The 14,211-nt window shown below is 47.5% G+C and overlaps 1 protein-coding gene and 1 pseudogene across 4 annotated transcripts in view; one reads left to right on the top strand and one right to left on the bottom strand.

Moving 5' to 3' along the window:
- Positions 1-14,211, top strand: part of KMT5B (lysine methyltransferase 5B) — a 69,252-nt gene that overhangs the window by 34,568 nt on the left and 20,473 nt on the right. For all 4 annotated transcript variants that reach the window (XM_062195711.1, XM_062195713.1, XM_062195712.1 and 1 more), the window contains exon 5: positions 4,555-4,720. In XM_062195711.1, the coding sequence (XP_062051695.1) occupies positions 4,555-4,720 (166 nt within the window). The remainder of the gene's footprint in view (positions 1-4,554; positions 4,721-14,211) is intronic.
- Positions 5,513-11,424, bottom strand: LOC133764052 (transmembrane protein 41B-like; annotated as a pseudogene).

The raw sequence follows: 14,211 nt of genomic DNA on the forward strand, positions 1-14,211 counted from the left end.
ACTTGGGCCATCCTCCACTGCACTCCCTGGCCACAGCAGAGAGCTGGCCTGGAAGAGGGGCAACCGGGACAGGATCGGTGCCCCGACCGGGACTAGAACCCGGTGTGCCGGCGCCGCAAGGCGGAGGATTAGCCTAGTGAGCCGCGGCGCCAGCAGGGTGTCTTTTTTCTAAGGCCCTCAGTGGCTCTTACTCTGGCCTTAGTAACTATAACAGTCTTATGTTAACACTTTCTATTTTTCACAAAGTTTGTTGCATTGGGATGACTTGATGTGCCAGCCAGCTGGTTTTTATACTCATCTACAAGATGATTGAAAACCTTACCTTTGTCCTGCCGGTCGGCACCATAACTGTTCTCTTCCTTCCCTCCCTATCATTTCACACTGGTGGCAGCCAGCTCCGACAGTAAGTTTTAACATTTTTTGAGATGGCAGATTAACTTTGAGAAACATCTTTTTAAAAAAAAATTTAAAGATTTATCTGAAAGGCAGAGTGACAGAGACAGGGAAAAACACAGAGATCTTGCATGCACTGGGTCACCCCCCAGATGTCCACAACAGCCAGGCCAAAGCTACGAGCCAGGAACTCAGTCCGGGTCGCTCATGTGGATGGCAGGGACCCCAGTACTTGAGCCATCACCTGCTGTCCCCAGGATGTGTATTATGTAAATCACATGCTCACCCCACAAATTCCATTTTTCGTGAACTAGACGGTAGTTTCAGGAGTTTGATTTGTGTTTGCAGTGGTAGACGTCAGGAAGCCAGTGCAGATCTAGAGAAGAGTGGATTACCTTGTGTTGGCATTGTGAATCAATTCATTGTGAAGCAGAGTGGAGGCTGCGGGAGGAAGGGGCAGGTTTCAGGAAGCGTAAAGCACGCACAGCCTGGTAAACCGCTCGTGTGCATTGCGGGTTCATAGCGGATTTTTCCTGCAATTGTCTTAGGAATCTTAGGTGAGTTTAATTCTGACCCAGCTCGGTAGGTGTCAAGCCATGTGATTTTTTTAAAAACAGTGTCGCCAGGGTTACTGCCCCCATAAACAGGTGAAGGCTGGCACTTGCAGCCCTGCCACTGAGCGTCATCAGTAATTTGGCGCATTTGCTCGGAGTGTACCATTGCTCTTCGGACTGTTGCACAAAACTTGGAATTTTCTGTTTCTCACCATTTCATGTTTCGTCCTGCCTAAAGTGTTGTGTCTTAGCTGCTTTGTCCTCTTAGCTATCCTGAGTGTAGGGTTACTTGTGAGTGACTGCGAGTGAGTGTTGCAATACGGACTTCTGATGCTTTCCCAGTTCTGCAAGTCTTTCCGTATTGTAGTGGTGGTTCTCCCACACCACACTGTGATAGTCTAGTTCAGGACAGTTGTGACTTGTTAGAGGACTTGGATTTATCTGTGAGAGCTGCACTAAAAATGCTGTCCGTTTCTCCGTGTGGTGGCTCCAAGATGTGTGCAAGCTCAGATATTTGCACGCTAGTTCTGACCGTCTAGGTTTGGTGAAACTAGAATCGAAGCTGGTAAATTCCTGGCGCAGTCAGTTTACGTTAATCTGAGATCCTGCGGAAATCCTAATCCTCCCAGGGAGTGGTTACAGGTTCTAGACCCTACACCTCCCCCTGGTGGTCACTTGCTGGCTGACCCAGTGCATTGATTGGAACCCAGCTTTATTAAGACCCTCTGCTATGGGGCTGGTGCTGTGGTGCAGCAGGTTAACGCCCATGGCCTGGAGCACCGGCATCCCATATGGGCGCCAGTTTGAGACCTGGCTGCTCCCCTTCCTGTCCAGCTCTCTGCTATGGCCTGGGAAAGCAGTGGAAGATGGTCCAAGGCCTTGGGCCCCTGCACCCACGTGGGAACCCTGGAGGAGACCCCTGGCTCCTGGCTTTGGATCGGCGCAGCTCTGTTGTGGCCATCTGGGGAGTGAACCAGTGGATGGAAGACCTCTCTCTACCTCTCCTCTCTCTGTGTAACTCTGACTTTCAAATAAATAAATAAATAAACCTTTTAAAAAAAAAAAAAGACCCTCTGCTTAGGCTGCCTCTCACTCTTCCTGCCTTTTGACTTCCTCCCACCTGCAGTACTAACTTTACCGCTCTCATCATTGCTGTGTCAGTGTCAACCCCCAAAAACCCAAACCAATCTTAAACCTTAGTTATGCTCTGCGTGCTCTGAAGTGCTGTCGGAATGCAGCTCTTCCTGTCGGCGTGCGTTGCCTTGCTTCACCGCTTGGTGTGTGCGTGTCTGGAACTCCATGCGAGACAGTGCCTTGTCTTGTCTGAGATTTGTCACCATAGCGCTTCAGGTGCTGCTGTGCGCTCCGGCTTAATCATCCTTGGTAAAGTTCTGTGGCTTAAAATCTTAGCGAAATGTTGGGTGATGGAGAAGAAAATCTTACAGAAATGTTGGGTGATGGGGAAGAAAAGATGCTTGCCAAGTAGTCCCTTGTGCGGGCCTCGTGCCAGACCTCATCTCAGTCCTGGCACCTGCGGGCTGGCGCTGTGGAACGGGGTGCAGAGTTCAGAGATGTCCTCTCTTGGGCCACGATTTTTAATGTATTTCATTTGAGCAGCAATCTGTAATTATTTTTTTTCTCCCATAGAAACCTTTTATTTAAGGAATACAAACTTCATGCATTTCATAAATACAACTTTAGGAACGTGGTGATTCTTCACACCCTACACGCCCTCCCACCCCACTTCCTCCTACCTCTCCTATTCCCAGTCTTATTTTTTACTAAGATCTATTTTCAGTTAACTTTATACACAGAAAATTAACTCTATTCTAAGTAAAGAGTTCAACAAATTGTATGGAAAAAAATAACTTTTCTTTAAAAGTCGAGACAAGGGCTGTTCAAAGTCATTGCATCTCAAAGTGGATTTCACTTTTTTTTTTTTTTTTTTGAGAAACTTAACATTAAAGAAGACCCCAAGAATGACACATCTTCTGTGAGCACTTAGACATAACTGTAACTTAAGAGACTTAAGACTATCCTCCACTTACTATTACTAAAATGAAGTAGATCTTTGAGAACAAGTTTTGGCCGGCGCCGTGGCTCAATAGGCTAATCCTCCGCCTGGCGGCGCCGGCACATCAGGTTCTAGTCCCAGTCGGGGTGCCGGATTCTGTCCCGGTTGCCCCTCTTCCAGGCCAGCTGTGGCCCGGGAGGGCAGTGGAGGATGGCCCAAGTGCTTGGGCCCTGCACCCACAAGGGAGACCAGGAGAAGCACCTGGCTTCTGGCTTTGGATCAGCTTGTTGATGTGCCGGCCGCAGCGCACCGGCTGCGGCGGCCATTGAAGGGTGAACCAACGGCAAAGGAAGACCTTTCTCTCTATCTCTCTCTCACTGTCTACTCTGCCTGTCAAAAAGAAAAAAAAAAAATGTTTTACTATTAACTCTCACAATATAACTCTTTGAGGACAGAGGTCCTGCATGGGAAGTTAGTGCACAGTGACTCCTGTTAATTTAATGATTAACATTCTTATGTATTATGTCAGTGGTCACCGGAGGCTCTTGCCATGAGCTGCCTGGGCTGTGGAAGCCTTTTGAGTCCACAAACTCCTTCACTCTTTAGACAAGGCCGTAGGCAAAGTGGAATTTCTCTCCTCCCTTAGAGAAAAGTACATCCTCCTTTGATGACCGCTTCTTTCCACTTGGCTCTAATTCCTCTCTTTGTTGAGTATTTGTTTATCTTAAAAAATAAAAACTTTATTTAGAAAAATCAACCAAATGAAATTGACAGAAAAAATTTGAAATCTGAGAACCTTTAATCATAGTACAGCTGAGAACAGCTTTAGATGGAGGGGCTCTCGAAGTCTGAGTTGAACGGTGGTCGTTGAGCCATGGGTTAACAGGCCTAGGAGTTTAATATTCTGAAGCCAGTATGGCTGATTGTACAACAGAAATCTGAAACTCTACCACACCAGTTTCTCCTGTATCACTAATACAGCAATTGACTGCCGAAACTGCACTTTTCATGTTCTTTCTGCTCTGAGTGCGGTTGCTAGAGATGAGATTGATGTGGATGGCAGAACGCTTGGCCCTCCTGATGTCCTCAGGATGTGTCGGAGTTCTCAGGTTGCTGCTTTGCCGGCTGCTGACATAGGCAGTGTTTTGGTTGTGCATGATTTTGTTTGCTGCTTCATACTTCTGAATCATTGCATTGCAGTCTTCAGCTTGACTCTGCATGCTTCTAAAAAATTCTTATTCTGATTTGTCAATTAGATGTGCTCTCTTGTGTATTCTGTTACAGATCTCTTTCTGTACCTTTCAAAGTCTTAAGCCTGAATCAATTTTTGTTGGAATTATCTAGTCATCTTATATTTAAAATAACAAATAAAAATGTTACAGTTTGGAGAAAGAGAAGTTATGTTCCCAGGTGATCAGCATTACTTGAATAGTGATTTATCACCGATTATAGGTTGTTCTGTGTTGTTAGAGCTTTGCTCTGATAACCACAACTGATTTTACAGTGTTAGCCCTTTCTCAGGATCTCTTGAGATGAGTCTGTGGCCCAAGGCTCATTGCACATAACTAAGCTTACGGTTTTGATTTCTTTCAGATTTAGGCCTATTAAAGGAAGACAAGAAGAACTGAAAGAAGTAATAGAGCGTTTTAAGAAGGATGAACACTTGGAGAAAGCCTTCAAATGTCTGACATCGGGCGAATGGGCACGGCACTATTTTCTCAATAAGAACAAAATGCAGGAGAAGTTATTCAAGGAACATGTAAGTTTATTAAGCACAGTCATGCTGTTGGCTCCAGACATCACCTCAGGAAAGGATTCAAGAGCAGATATCCACTCCACAGAGTGCAGGCCTGCTCAGAGAGGAGCGGCCCCACCTCTGAACTCTGTAACGTGTGTGGGTCATTTAATGAAAGGGGAGTTGCACCCTTTTGCGGTTTTTTTTTTTTTTTTTTTTTTTTTTAAGCTTTTATTTATTTGAGAGGTAGAATTGCAGACATTGAGAAAGAGAAAAAGGTCTTCCCATCCTCTGGTTCACTTTCCAAATGACTGCAGTGGCCAGAGCAGGGCCAATCTGCAGCTAGGAGCTTTTTCCCAGTCTCCCATGCAGGTATAGGGGCCCAAGCACATGGGTCATCCTCTGCTGCTTTCCCAGGCCATTGCAGAGCGCTGGATCGGAAGAGAAACAGCTGGGACTCAAACCGGCGCCCATATGGAATGCCACAACTGCAGGCAGAAGCTTATCCCATTGCGCCACTGCGCCAGCCCTGTGCTGCACCCTTAATAAAGGAGAGGAAGTTTATGGTTTTTCTGGGATGTAGATTTCCCAGAATGTAGCGACCACCCTTTTTACCCTTCTTTGGCCCTGTGTTCCCGTCACGGTGGCTGGTAGGTGTGTCATCTAGCACAGTACTGCGTGGTGAGCTCTAGGTCGGCCTAGGGCAGCCTTGGTCCCCTACACCTCACAGAGCAAGATGATGGTCACTTAAGAATTCCAACTGCTAGCAATTAAGCTGGACCCAACTCCTGCCTCAGCTGCCCTACTGCTGAGACCCTAGATCAGGTGTCCAGAGAATTCCATGCCCTGGGTAGGCAGGGACACAGAGTCCACAAGTAACGGGAGACTTTTCCCTCACCAGCTCCTTAAGATTAAGGAATGGGCTCTCAGGGAGGATGAGCTAGGGAGGCAGAGGAAGCTGGGGGCAGCTCCTGTTATCGTGTCAAGAACCCAAGCCCATATTCTGTGGGTCTTGAGTGACCATCATCTTGATGTAGAATTGCTGTATTCTAAAGACAAACCTAATGGGAGGTTGAAAAGCACACATGGGAAACCTGTAACACAGTTCCAGCTGTTAGGGGTCCTGAGAGTTAGAAACCAGGTGGTACTGGCAGGGCATTCTTCACTGGCTACCAGATGGAGTGAGCTGTTGGCACCCTTGCCCAAAGACGTGTAGCCGTGCTTGGTGTTAAGTGTTCCTGGCACTGACTGCACTGCGCCTGAGGTCTTAATGCAGTTGTGCAGCTGGCACACAGGCGCGGCCTGTGTGAACACTGCTGCTGGCAGCCGGGAGGGCTCTGTGTCATCTGGGTTTGGGCCGGGTCCATCTGGAGAGCAAAGCCTCTGAGGAGCAGCTAACCCAGTGGCTGCCCCTGGACCCACAGACTTCAGCCCAGCAGCCTGTTGTTTGCAGGTTGGTCTTGGTGTTTGGTGGGTGGAGATGCCTTTGGAGCCACACTTCCCAGTGAACGCTGGTCCCTCTGTAGGTAGCTGTCAGTGCATTGTTGGGGAATCTGAGAAAGGACTAGATGTAATGTGAGCCATTGAGATCTGACTGTCTGGATGATACAAGATCCACTTGGGGCACAGAGTCTTAAGGGTGTGGTTGAATTTCCAAGACCCAAGTCAGAGTATTAAACCTGCAGTGGTGGGGAGCAGCCTCCCATAGACCTTTGGTAATTCCAGCAATCTGTCAGGTCGAAGTAGGCTTCCGGAAGGTAGGGATTGGTTTCAAGCTCACCCCTCCAGGTATCATACGACTGACTCCTTCCACCCATGGGTCCCAGTGAGTGTAGTCTGGGTGGCAGTGGGAAGAAGTGTGGTGCCTAAGAAAACCCTGATAGTTGGGTCATGTGGTGTCATTGAGGTGGGCACCAGGATGTGAGAAGTGCACTACTCTTAAATGGAAGTATGGTGTTAGAGGACAATAGGGTGTGCAGCTGACACAGGCAGTTGGCTCCTATGAGGGACCCTGATAGAAGGTCACTAGCCGGGGGGGCAGGTTATCCTCTGTGAGGGTGAAGTCTTGTCTAACTGGATATAAGTGAGGCCGAGGACTCAGGCTGATGATATTGGCAGCAAATCTGACAGTTGGTTAGGTTTCCCTTGTGCCTATGACTTGTGGAGAATTAGTCATGCAGTTTGTGTTGCGTTCTCTTCTGTAGGAGGTAATGAGAGCCCCCAGAATAGTGGCAACACTGTTTGCAGCACCCATGGCAGGAGATAATCCGGTATTGGTGTTTTTTTTTTTTTTTTTAAACTAATCTCCTGAAATCCAAGCTGTGTTTTATTTTTAAAAGGCTCATAAAAATTTACTCAATTATCTTTTATACAGGTATATTTAGTGAACTTTGTCCAAAAAGGCTGTGTTTTAAGTTTATATGTAAAAAATAACAAAAGCTGTATCATCCAGTCTCTGATCAATAAGAAGAAAATCTTACTAAAAGTAACAATAAATAATTTCTGACAAAATGCCAGGTGACGTAAGAATACTATATTAATCTATATATTTTCTTTGTATTTACAATAAATCTGTTTATTATTACTGTGACAGAAAAAATGATCCATATTATTTAGTAGAAACAAGCTTTGAAGATGGTTATACCTCTCACAATAAAAATGCACAAGGGCTTCTCACCCAGCTGAAGTGCTTTTCAGCATAGTGATAGTCTTGGGGTGAAGGTAAAACTGACCGAGTACTTTAGATTGGCTGCATCCTAGAAACAAGGAACCCAAAGCATAAGCATTGACCAAGCAGCAAAAAGTGGTTTCATTTTCCAGAACTATTTAAATATTGTGTTCCCCATGTGAGAAATTAATTTTACTTTGTAAGTTAGAAAGAGTAGAAACACTAATTGGGAAACTGTGTTAATCAAAAGCAGCCCCAAACTAAAAAGCCAAACAGAAGTGAAATAAGGCATTCTTTTAGGTATACCATGCATAAAAAGAATAATTCTACAGCACCTTCCTTAGTGACCAGACTAATAAAGAAATGAGGTAAATTTTGGCCGGCGCCGTGGCTCAACAGGCTAATCCTCCGCCTTGCGGCGCCGGCACACCGGGTTCTAGTCCTGGTCAGGGCACCGATCCTGTCCCGGTTGCCCCTCTTCCAGGCCAGCTCTCTGCTGTGGCCAGGGAGTGCAGTGGAGGATGGCCCAAGAGCTTGGGTCCTGCACCGGCATGGGAGACCTGGAGAAGCACGTGGCTCCTGCCATCGGATCAGCGCGGTGCGCCGGCCGTACCGCGCCAGCCGCGGCGGCCATTGGAGGGTGAACCAACGGCAAAAGGAAGACCTTTCTCTCTGTCTCTCTCTCACTGTCCACTCTGCCTGTAAAAAAAAATAAATAAAAATAAAGAAAGAAAGAAATGAGGTAAATTTTAGTCACTGCAACAAACTATATTTTACTACTTAAGAGCTGTCCTGCCATTGTTTCAGAATATAAAATAATTAACCTAATGTCTAAAAGCTGCAGACTCTGTTTTTTAGATTCCCTTCTGTGAGAGGTATTATAACAAAATATTATCTGAATATATAAATTACCAACACCAAATATGATAGTTATCCTGTAATCTACATTTTGTGTATGTATAGTGGAAATACTGTAAAAGCTAGACAAAAGAATAAAAACAGACTAGCCAGAATTTTAAATTTCAGACTAATGCATGGTAAAAATCTAGAACAAGAAATAAAATTCAGAAAATAGGTAACTTGCTGTCTTTTCCATATTCTGTGGTCAACTAAGGCGTAATCTCCCATTACCTTACAGAGTACAAAGAGGAAGAGAACATAAATCTCTATTAGTTATCGGTTGTACTTGCTGAAAGAAGGCTAAGATTAGCAAGGACGGTAACACTACAAAGTCTAGATTTTCTATTTTAGTTATTAGACTTAATAGAGAAAAATATTAATTGAATATTTTCTACCACATTGCTATTATCTGTAACTACCCTTAGTACCATAATTTATAAGATGTCCGCCATTAACCAGACCGCATTTTTCAGAGTATATCCCAATGTCAATGTGTGCTTTCTTTGTCCTCTTGCCATTTGAAACCATTATTTTAAACTATCTGATGGGAAATTTTATTTTACAAATTCCTTGTTTCAATTACTAAAGATGTGCTTTAAAAACATAAATGGATGCACCTGCCAGTCCTGAGATGATGATGGTAATGATGAAAGGAAAATGGAAAGCTTGGTAACTTTTTACTCAAATTTCTGCTATAGTTTTTTTTTTGAATACGGCTGGCGAAACAAAGAACAGCCAGAATCAGGATAGGTAGTGAGTCCAGGAAGCCGCTTCTCTGTTGTAAGCTGGCAGAGGTGTTCCTGCCTTAATCGCTACAAAAGACGGAGGTGCAGCACTGAGAGAAGTGCCAATAAAAAACTTTCAAAGGCACGTTTGTCCCAGGAGATGTAATGTTAATAAACCAGCTTGGCAGGGATGGTGTATTCTTAAAAATACAGTGTGGTTAATGAGATGTTCTCGGTGACATTCAGCCGCTGTGACCTTTTTACTGCTTTCTCTGTAAGGTATTTGTACACAACTGGTCTCCCAGCCAAATAGGAGAGCGTATAGCAAAATGAGGCACCAAGTCCGGAACACAAACAAACAAGAAATACGGCTGGTGGACAGGGGTAAAGAGATCCTGAGAGTATGCCGAGAAACACAGCCTGGAACAGCAAAGGAGCTACAAGCACTTGTGCCTAAAAGGGTCCTTACGTTTGGATGGTATTTTTCCGAGAGCCTTGGCATCATGCATATCTCTGGGAACCTTCATAATCACTTTCTTCTTCACCAAGCTGAGGACAGTTTTTGTATACCAAAAACATAACAAAAGCTGCAGATAGGAAAGTGGACACCGGTATAAGGAGTGACATTCTTGCTGACCCAGCCTCTGCCCAGGCTTTGCCTTCGGGTGGTCTCTGCTACCTGATGCTGCGGTCCCAGCGTCCTCACTGCCCCATCTCGCACTGGGGTCGTGTGTAGTGCCCCCGTCGACGATCGTTCACCTACTCAGCCTTTCACGGTGGCTGCCACAAGGGAAGGAGCGAGCAGGGTGGCGCCGCACCCCCTTAACAGCTAAACTCCGCCGGCAGGAGCTGCCAGCCCCCAGGTGCCACTGCCAGAGCCTCTTCCGGTGCGACCTCCTCTCCTGACACCACCTCAGGCTCCAGAGCACAGTGCATATGGATTAGTTTTTAGGGAGTCAATTAGCAAGCAGTGGGGGTTTGAGGTGGAGCACTGGTTAAGGCAAGAGTCAGCACACTGATTGTAGCAGTAGTAAAAGCAAGGCCTCTTACTAGGGCCCAGTGATACGGAGTTGAGGATAAAACTGAGTCGGGGCTGGTGCTATGGAGCGGCAGGAAAAGCTGCTGCCTTCAGTGCTGGCATCCCATAGAGCGCCAGTTAGTGTCCCAAGCTCTCCTACTTTCGTGCGATCCAGCTCCCTGCCAGTGGCCTGGGGAAAGCAGTGGAAGATGGCCCAAATGTTTGGGCCCCTGCCATCCACGTGGGAGATTCAGATGAAGCTATGAGCTTCGGCCTGGCTCAGTCTCTCTCTCTCTCTCTCTCTGATTTTCAGATAGACAGATCTTTTTTTGGGGAGGTGGGGTGGGGGGACTGGGTCTGGTGGAACAGTAGCTTTAGGTTGCCTTCTGTAGGTTCCCAGGTGTGTATCAGGGACAAGTTTGACTAGAGAGAGGTGGATCCAACTGGCTATTCCTTGGGAAAGTTTTACAGCAGAAGTGTGTGCTGAGGTAGCACTTGTTGGGGTCTCTCCCGTTTAGGTTCTCCCAGAGATCCAGCCTCCCAAGTCTTACCGTGACTAGGTCACCTGCTTGGATTGGACATTTAAAAGGCCCCTGTATCTGGGCAAGTAATACATTTCTGTATTCTTGTAGTGTCTGTTGTACCCGTCTGGTTGGTGTCTAAATCTCATAGCAAGTCTGTAGTTAGGAAGGGGCTACATACAGCATTTCAAAAGGCTGAGTTGCACAACGGCTGTAGGAGCTGCTGTTCTCTGGAGTGAAGTAGGTAATGGCTTACCCAGTGCTCAGATGTTTCTTGGCAAAGTTTTCTAGAGTTGACTTAGCTGAAGAGTGTGGCCTCCAGGAAGAATGTAGCTTGTAACTAAATTCCTAAGGACTTAGATACTTGCTTTTTTAGTATTGGAGGAAGGACCACTGTGGTACTGGAGGGCGCATTATCCTAAGTGTGGGATACTGTCTTCTAGTGAGAACTGAGCCCTTTCTGTTCAAGTTGGGAAGGCTTCTCCCCACAGTAATGGTAACCTAGGAACACCGGGAGGAACCCAGAGCCTCCAGCAGAGGGCGTCTGAGCGAAGTCTGCATGCCAGTGTCCCCTGGGTAAGCGCAGGGTGGTGTATGGTCGGCGGAGGGGAGGAATCAGATGATGACCAGGCTCCTTGTGGAAGCGTAATTCAGAAGCCCTTGTTACACAGCCCTGGCTAAGTCCTTCCCTGTAGACAGCTGTGTCACCAGTCCAGTCATGGTGTCTCTTCCAAGTGAGGGGACTGTGTACACTTAGACTTCCCATTGCTCTGTGGGAAGAAGATAGATCTTGTGGATCCACTCACATCCTCTAAGGCCCTTTTCCTTTGCCCACGTCTCCTCTTGGGAGGAGGATCAGGTACTTCCTGGCACGCCTCCCAGGGCAGGATCACCATCTTGGCAGCTCTCAGGTTGTTTCCTGTTGATGTCCCTGACAGGGAAGTCCTGGGGTTGCCTTGGGTGTCAGCACTGCCTGTACTCAGTTCAATATCTCCTCATGACGTCTAGGGAGGGGACTGTGCTGCGTGGGCACGTGAGGTCAGGGAAGTGTCTTAGGCGTTCATGTACCTTTCATCTCAGTCTTTCCCTAGTGGTAGGCCTGAGTGAGCGCACTAAGTTCAGGGGGCTGGTGTCATGGCACAGTGGGATGGGCTGCCACCTGTGACGCTGGAATGCGAGGTAAGCACCAGTTGAAGTTCCGGCTGCCCTATTTCTGATCCAACTCCCTGCTAATGCTAGGACAGTCTTTTCCAGCAGCCCTCAAAGTTTAACACTTGGTATTGGAGGACGGTGTCTCTTACCTGGAGCGCCCAGTTCCTGTCCCTGCAAACTGATCTTGATATAAGGGTCCCCAAAGTGACAGTGAGGCTGCAGCCACTGCCAGAAGTCTGGCCTTGTGTCTGCACCTGAACCCTATCTTCTGTCATTAGAGATTCTGAAGGCTGTATCTGCCGGTTGACTTCATGGCGGCTGAGGCCCGTTAGGCAGCTTTTGTGGTTTCCTACAAATGTCAGGTTCAGACTGACCAGTAGAGTGTGTGCCTGATAGCACCTGTCTGGCCTGGCACTCAGTCTGCTGTAGATATCCACTCCCGGAAGAGGGCTGGGTTTGCATTTGGTCCTGAGTTCATCATCTTTTACTGGTTATACAGTACATTTTTCATCCCCTCTATAAGGCCAGTGATGAGGTAATTCCTATTTTCCATAGTAGGAGAGTCCCTCCAGTAGTTCCAGCTGAGACCACGTGGACTTGGCAGTGAATCCTGCCTGAGCTAGCCACAACCCCGCTGCTGTCTTCCATCTCATCCGCCCCAGCTGGCCTTCACTGTGCCTCCACTGTGCATCTACTAGGACCTTTAGGTGTTGCTGGGTGATTGAAGAGTCTTAGTCACTTTATTAAAGTTCTAGACTCATTTTCTTGGTCCCCGGAAAGATATCCCAAACTTACCCTTGTATAAGGATAGGCCAGACACAATGGCGTGTGGACCCTGAGTGTGCCCTGCCCCCACTGGTAGCCTGTCTTTCAGGAGGCTTCCTTCAGACTGTGGCATGTCCCTCTGTGAGTAGTTGCTGGACTTCGGGCCCGTGTCATCCCAGCTGGGGATCCTCAGCTTACGGTGAACCACCCACAGAGACGGGGACAGCACACATGCGGTGGTTGAGATATGGTGACTAGGATGGGGCCAGAACCTGGAGAAGAGGAAGTGTAGTCTCATCCCCAATCAGAGTTCAGGGGGGAGCAGGAGTGGGAGGGGCAGTGGGCTCCTTGGAGCAGTGCCCAGTGAAGAATCTTCTAAGGTATCAGGCTTCTGCTTGGAAGGGGGAACTTGGGGCCAGTGCTGTGATGTAACCGGTTAAACCACCTCAATGCTGGCATCCCTCATGGGTGCTGATTCGTGTCCTGGCTGCTTCGCTTCCGATCCAACTCCTTGCTAATGCTACTGGGAAAGTTGCAGAAGATGGCCTAAATCATTGGGCCCCTGCACCAACATGGATGACTTGGAAGAAGCTCCTGGCTTTGGCCTGGCCCAGCCCCAGCTGTTGCGGCCATTTGGGGAGTAAACCAGAGACTGGAAGATCTGTAACTCTGACTTTCAAATAAATAAATCTTCAAAAACAAAAGAACGGGTAATTTGATGTGAGCCAGATAGACCTCACATTGCCTGCTCAGGCCCAGGTCCTGTTACAGGGCCGTAAAGTCCTGAATGTATGGAACCCCTTCCCATTTTGATTGGAGAGTATTGTTACAGTGGACCCGTCCAGCAACCATGTCTCAGGGTGACAGAAAAGATGAGGCTCTCTTCTGTAGAGCTTCTAAGTCAGATTTACCCCACTAGGCAAGATATGCCCTAACATGCAGTCCTGAGGGATAGAGTCCCCCGCTTCGTTTGGACGTCTAATCTGTCATTGGACACAGCTCTTCTCAGCTTGGCGAGGTTGTGAGTGTGCTGTGTCCCCTGTCACAAGGGGCCGAAGGCAGAAAGCCCTGCCAGTGGCTGTGAAGAACACAGAGGAGAGCGTGGCACTTGTATGAGATGGAGGCGGGAGAATCAGCTGGGGGTGAGAAGACTATAGTGGGCCAGAAAAATGGCAAGAGATCTGCCGCCCCTGGAACCTTCAGTATTTGAGGCTTAAAGGTGACAGAAAACCGTGGCACTATTGCAGTAAGTGTGGTCCAGTCCCAGTGTGGGGGCCATCTTTAATGTGTCTGAGGTTTTCTGCACCCTGCTAAGAGTTCTGTGGTGTGCAAGGTGCAGTGGTGTTTCTAAAGATTTTGCACGCAGCTCGAATAGGAAAGAAGTTTCCTTCAGTGACCACCCCAGTGTGGTAGAGAAGGGATCCAAGTACCCTAGAGGAGGAGAGAGTTAGACCTCCCTGAGGTCAGATTGGCTTAAAGCCCTTTGGTCATCCTACAGAGGCTGCAATGGCTTTTTTTTTTTTTTTTTTTTTTAAGATGTATTTATTTATTTGAAAGGTAGAGTTAGATCTTCCATCTGCTGGTTCATTCCTCAAGTGGCTACAACGGCCAGAGCTGGGCTGATCTGAAGCCAGGAGCTTCCTCTGGGTTTCCCACGTAGGTGCAGGGGCCCAAGCACTTGGGCCATCTTTCCCTGCTTCCCAGGCACATTGGCAGGGAGCTGGACTGGAAGTGAAGCAGCCGGAACACAAACTGGTGCCAGAATA

This window comes from Lepus europaeus, chromosome 7, assembly GCF_033115175.1.
Source record: "Lepus europaeus isolate LE1 chromosome 7, mLepTim1.pri, whole genome shotgun sequence".
NCBI classification, from domain to species: Eukaryota; Metazoa; Chordata; class Mammalia; order Lagomorpha; family Leporidae; genus Lepus; species Lepus europaeus.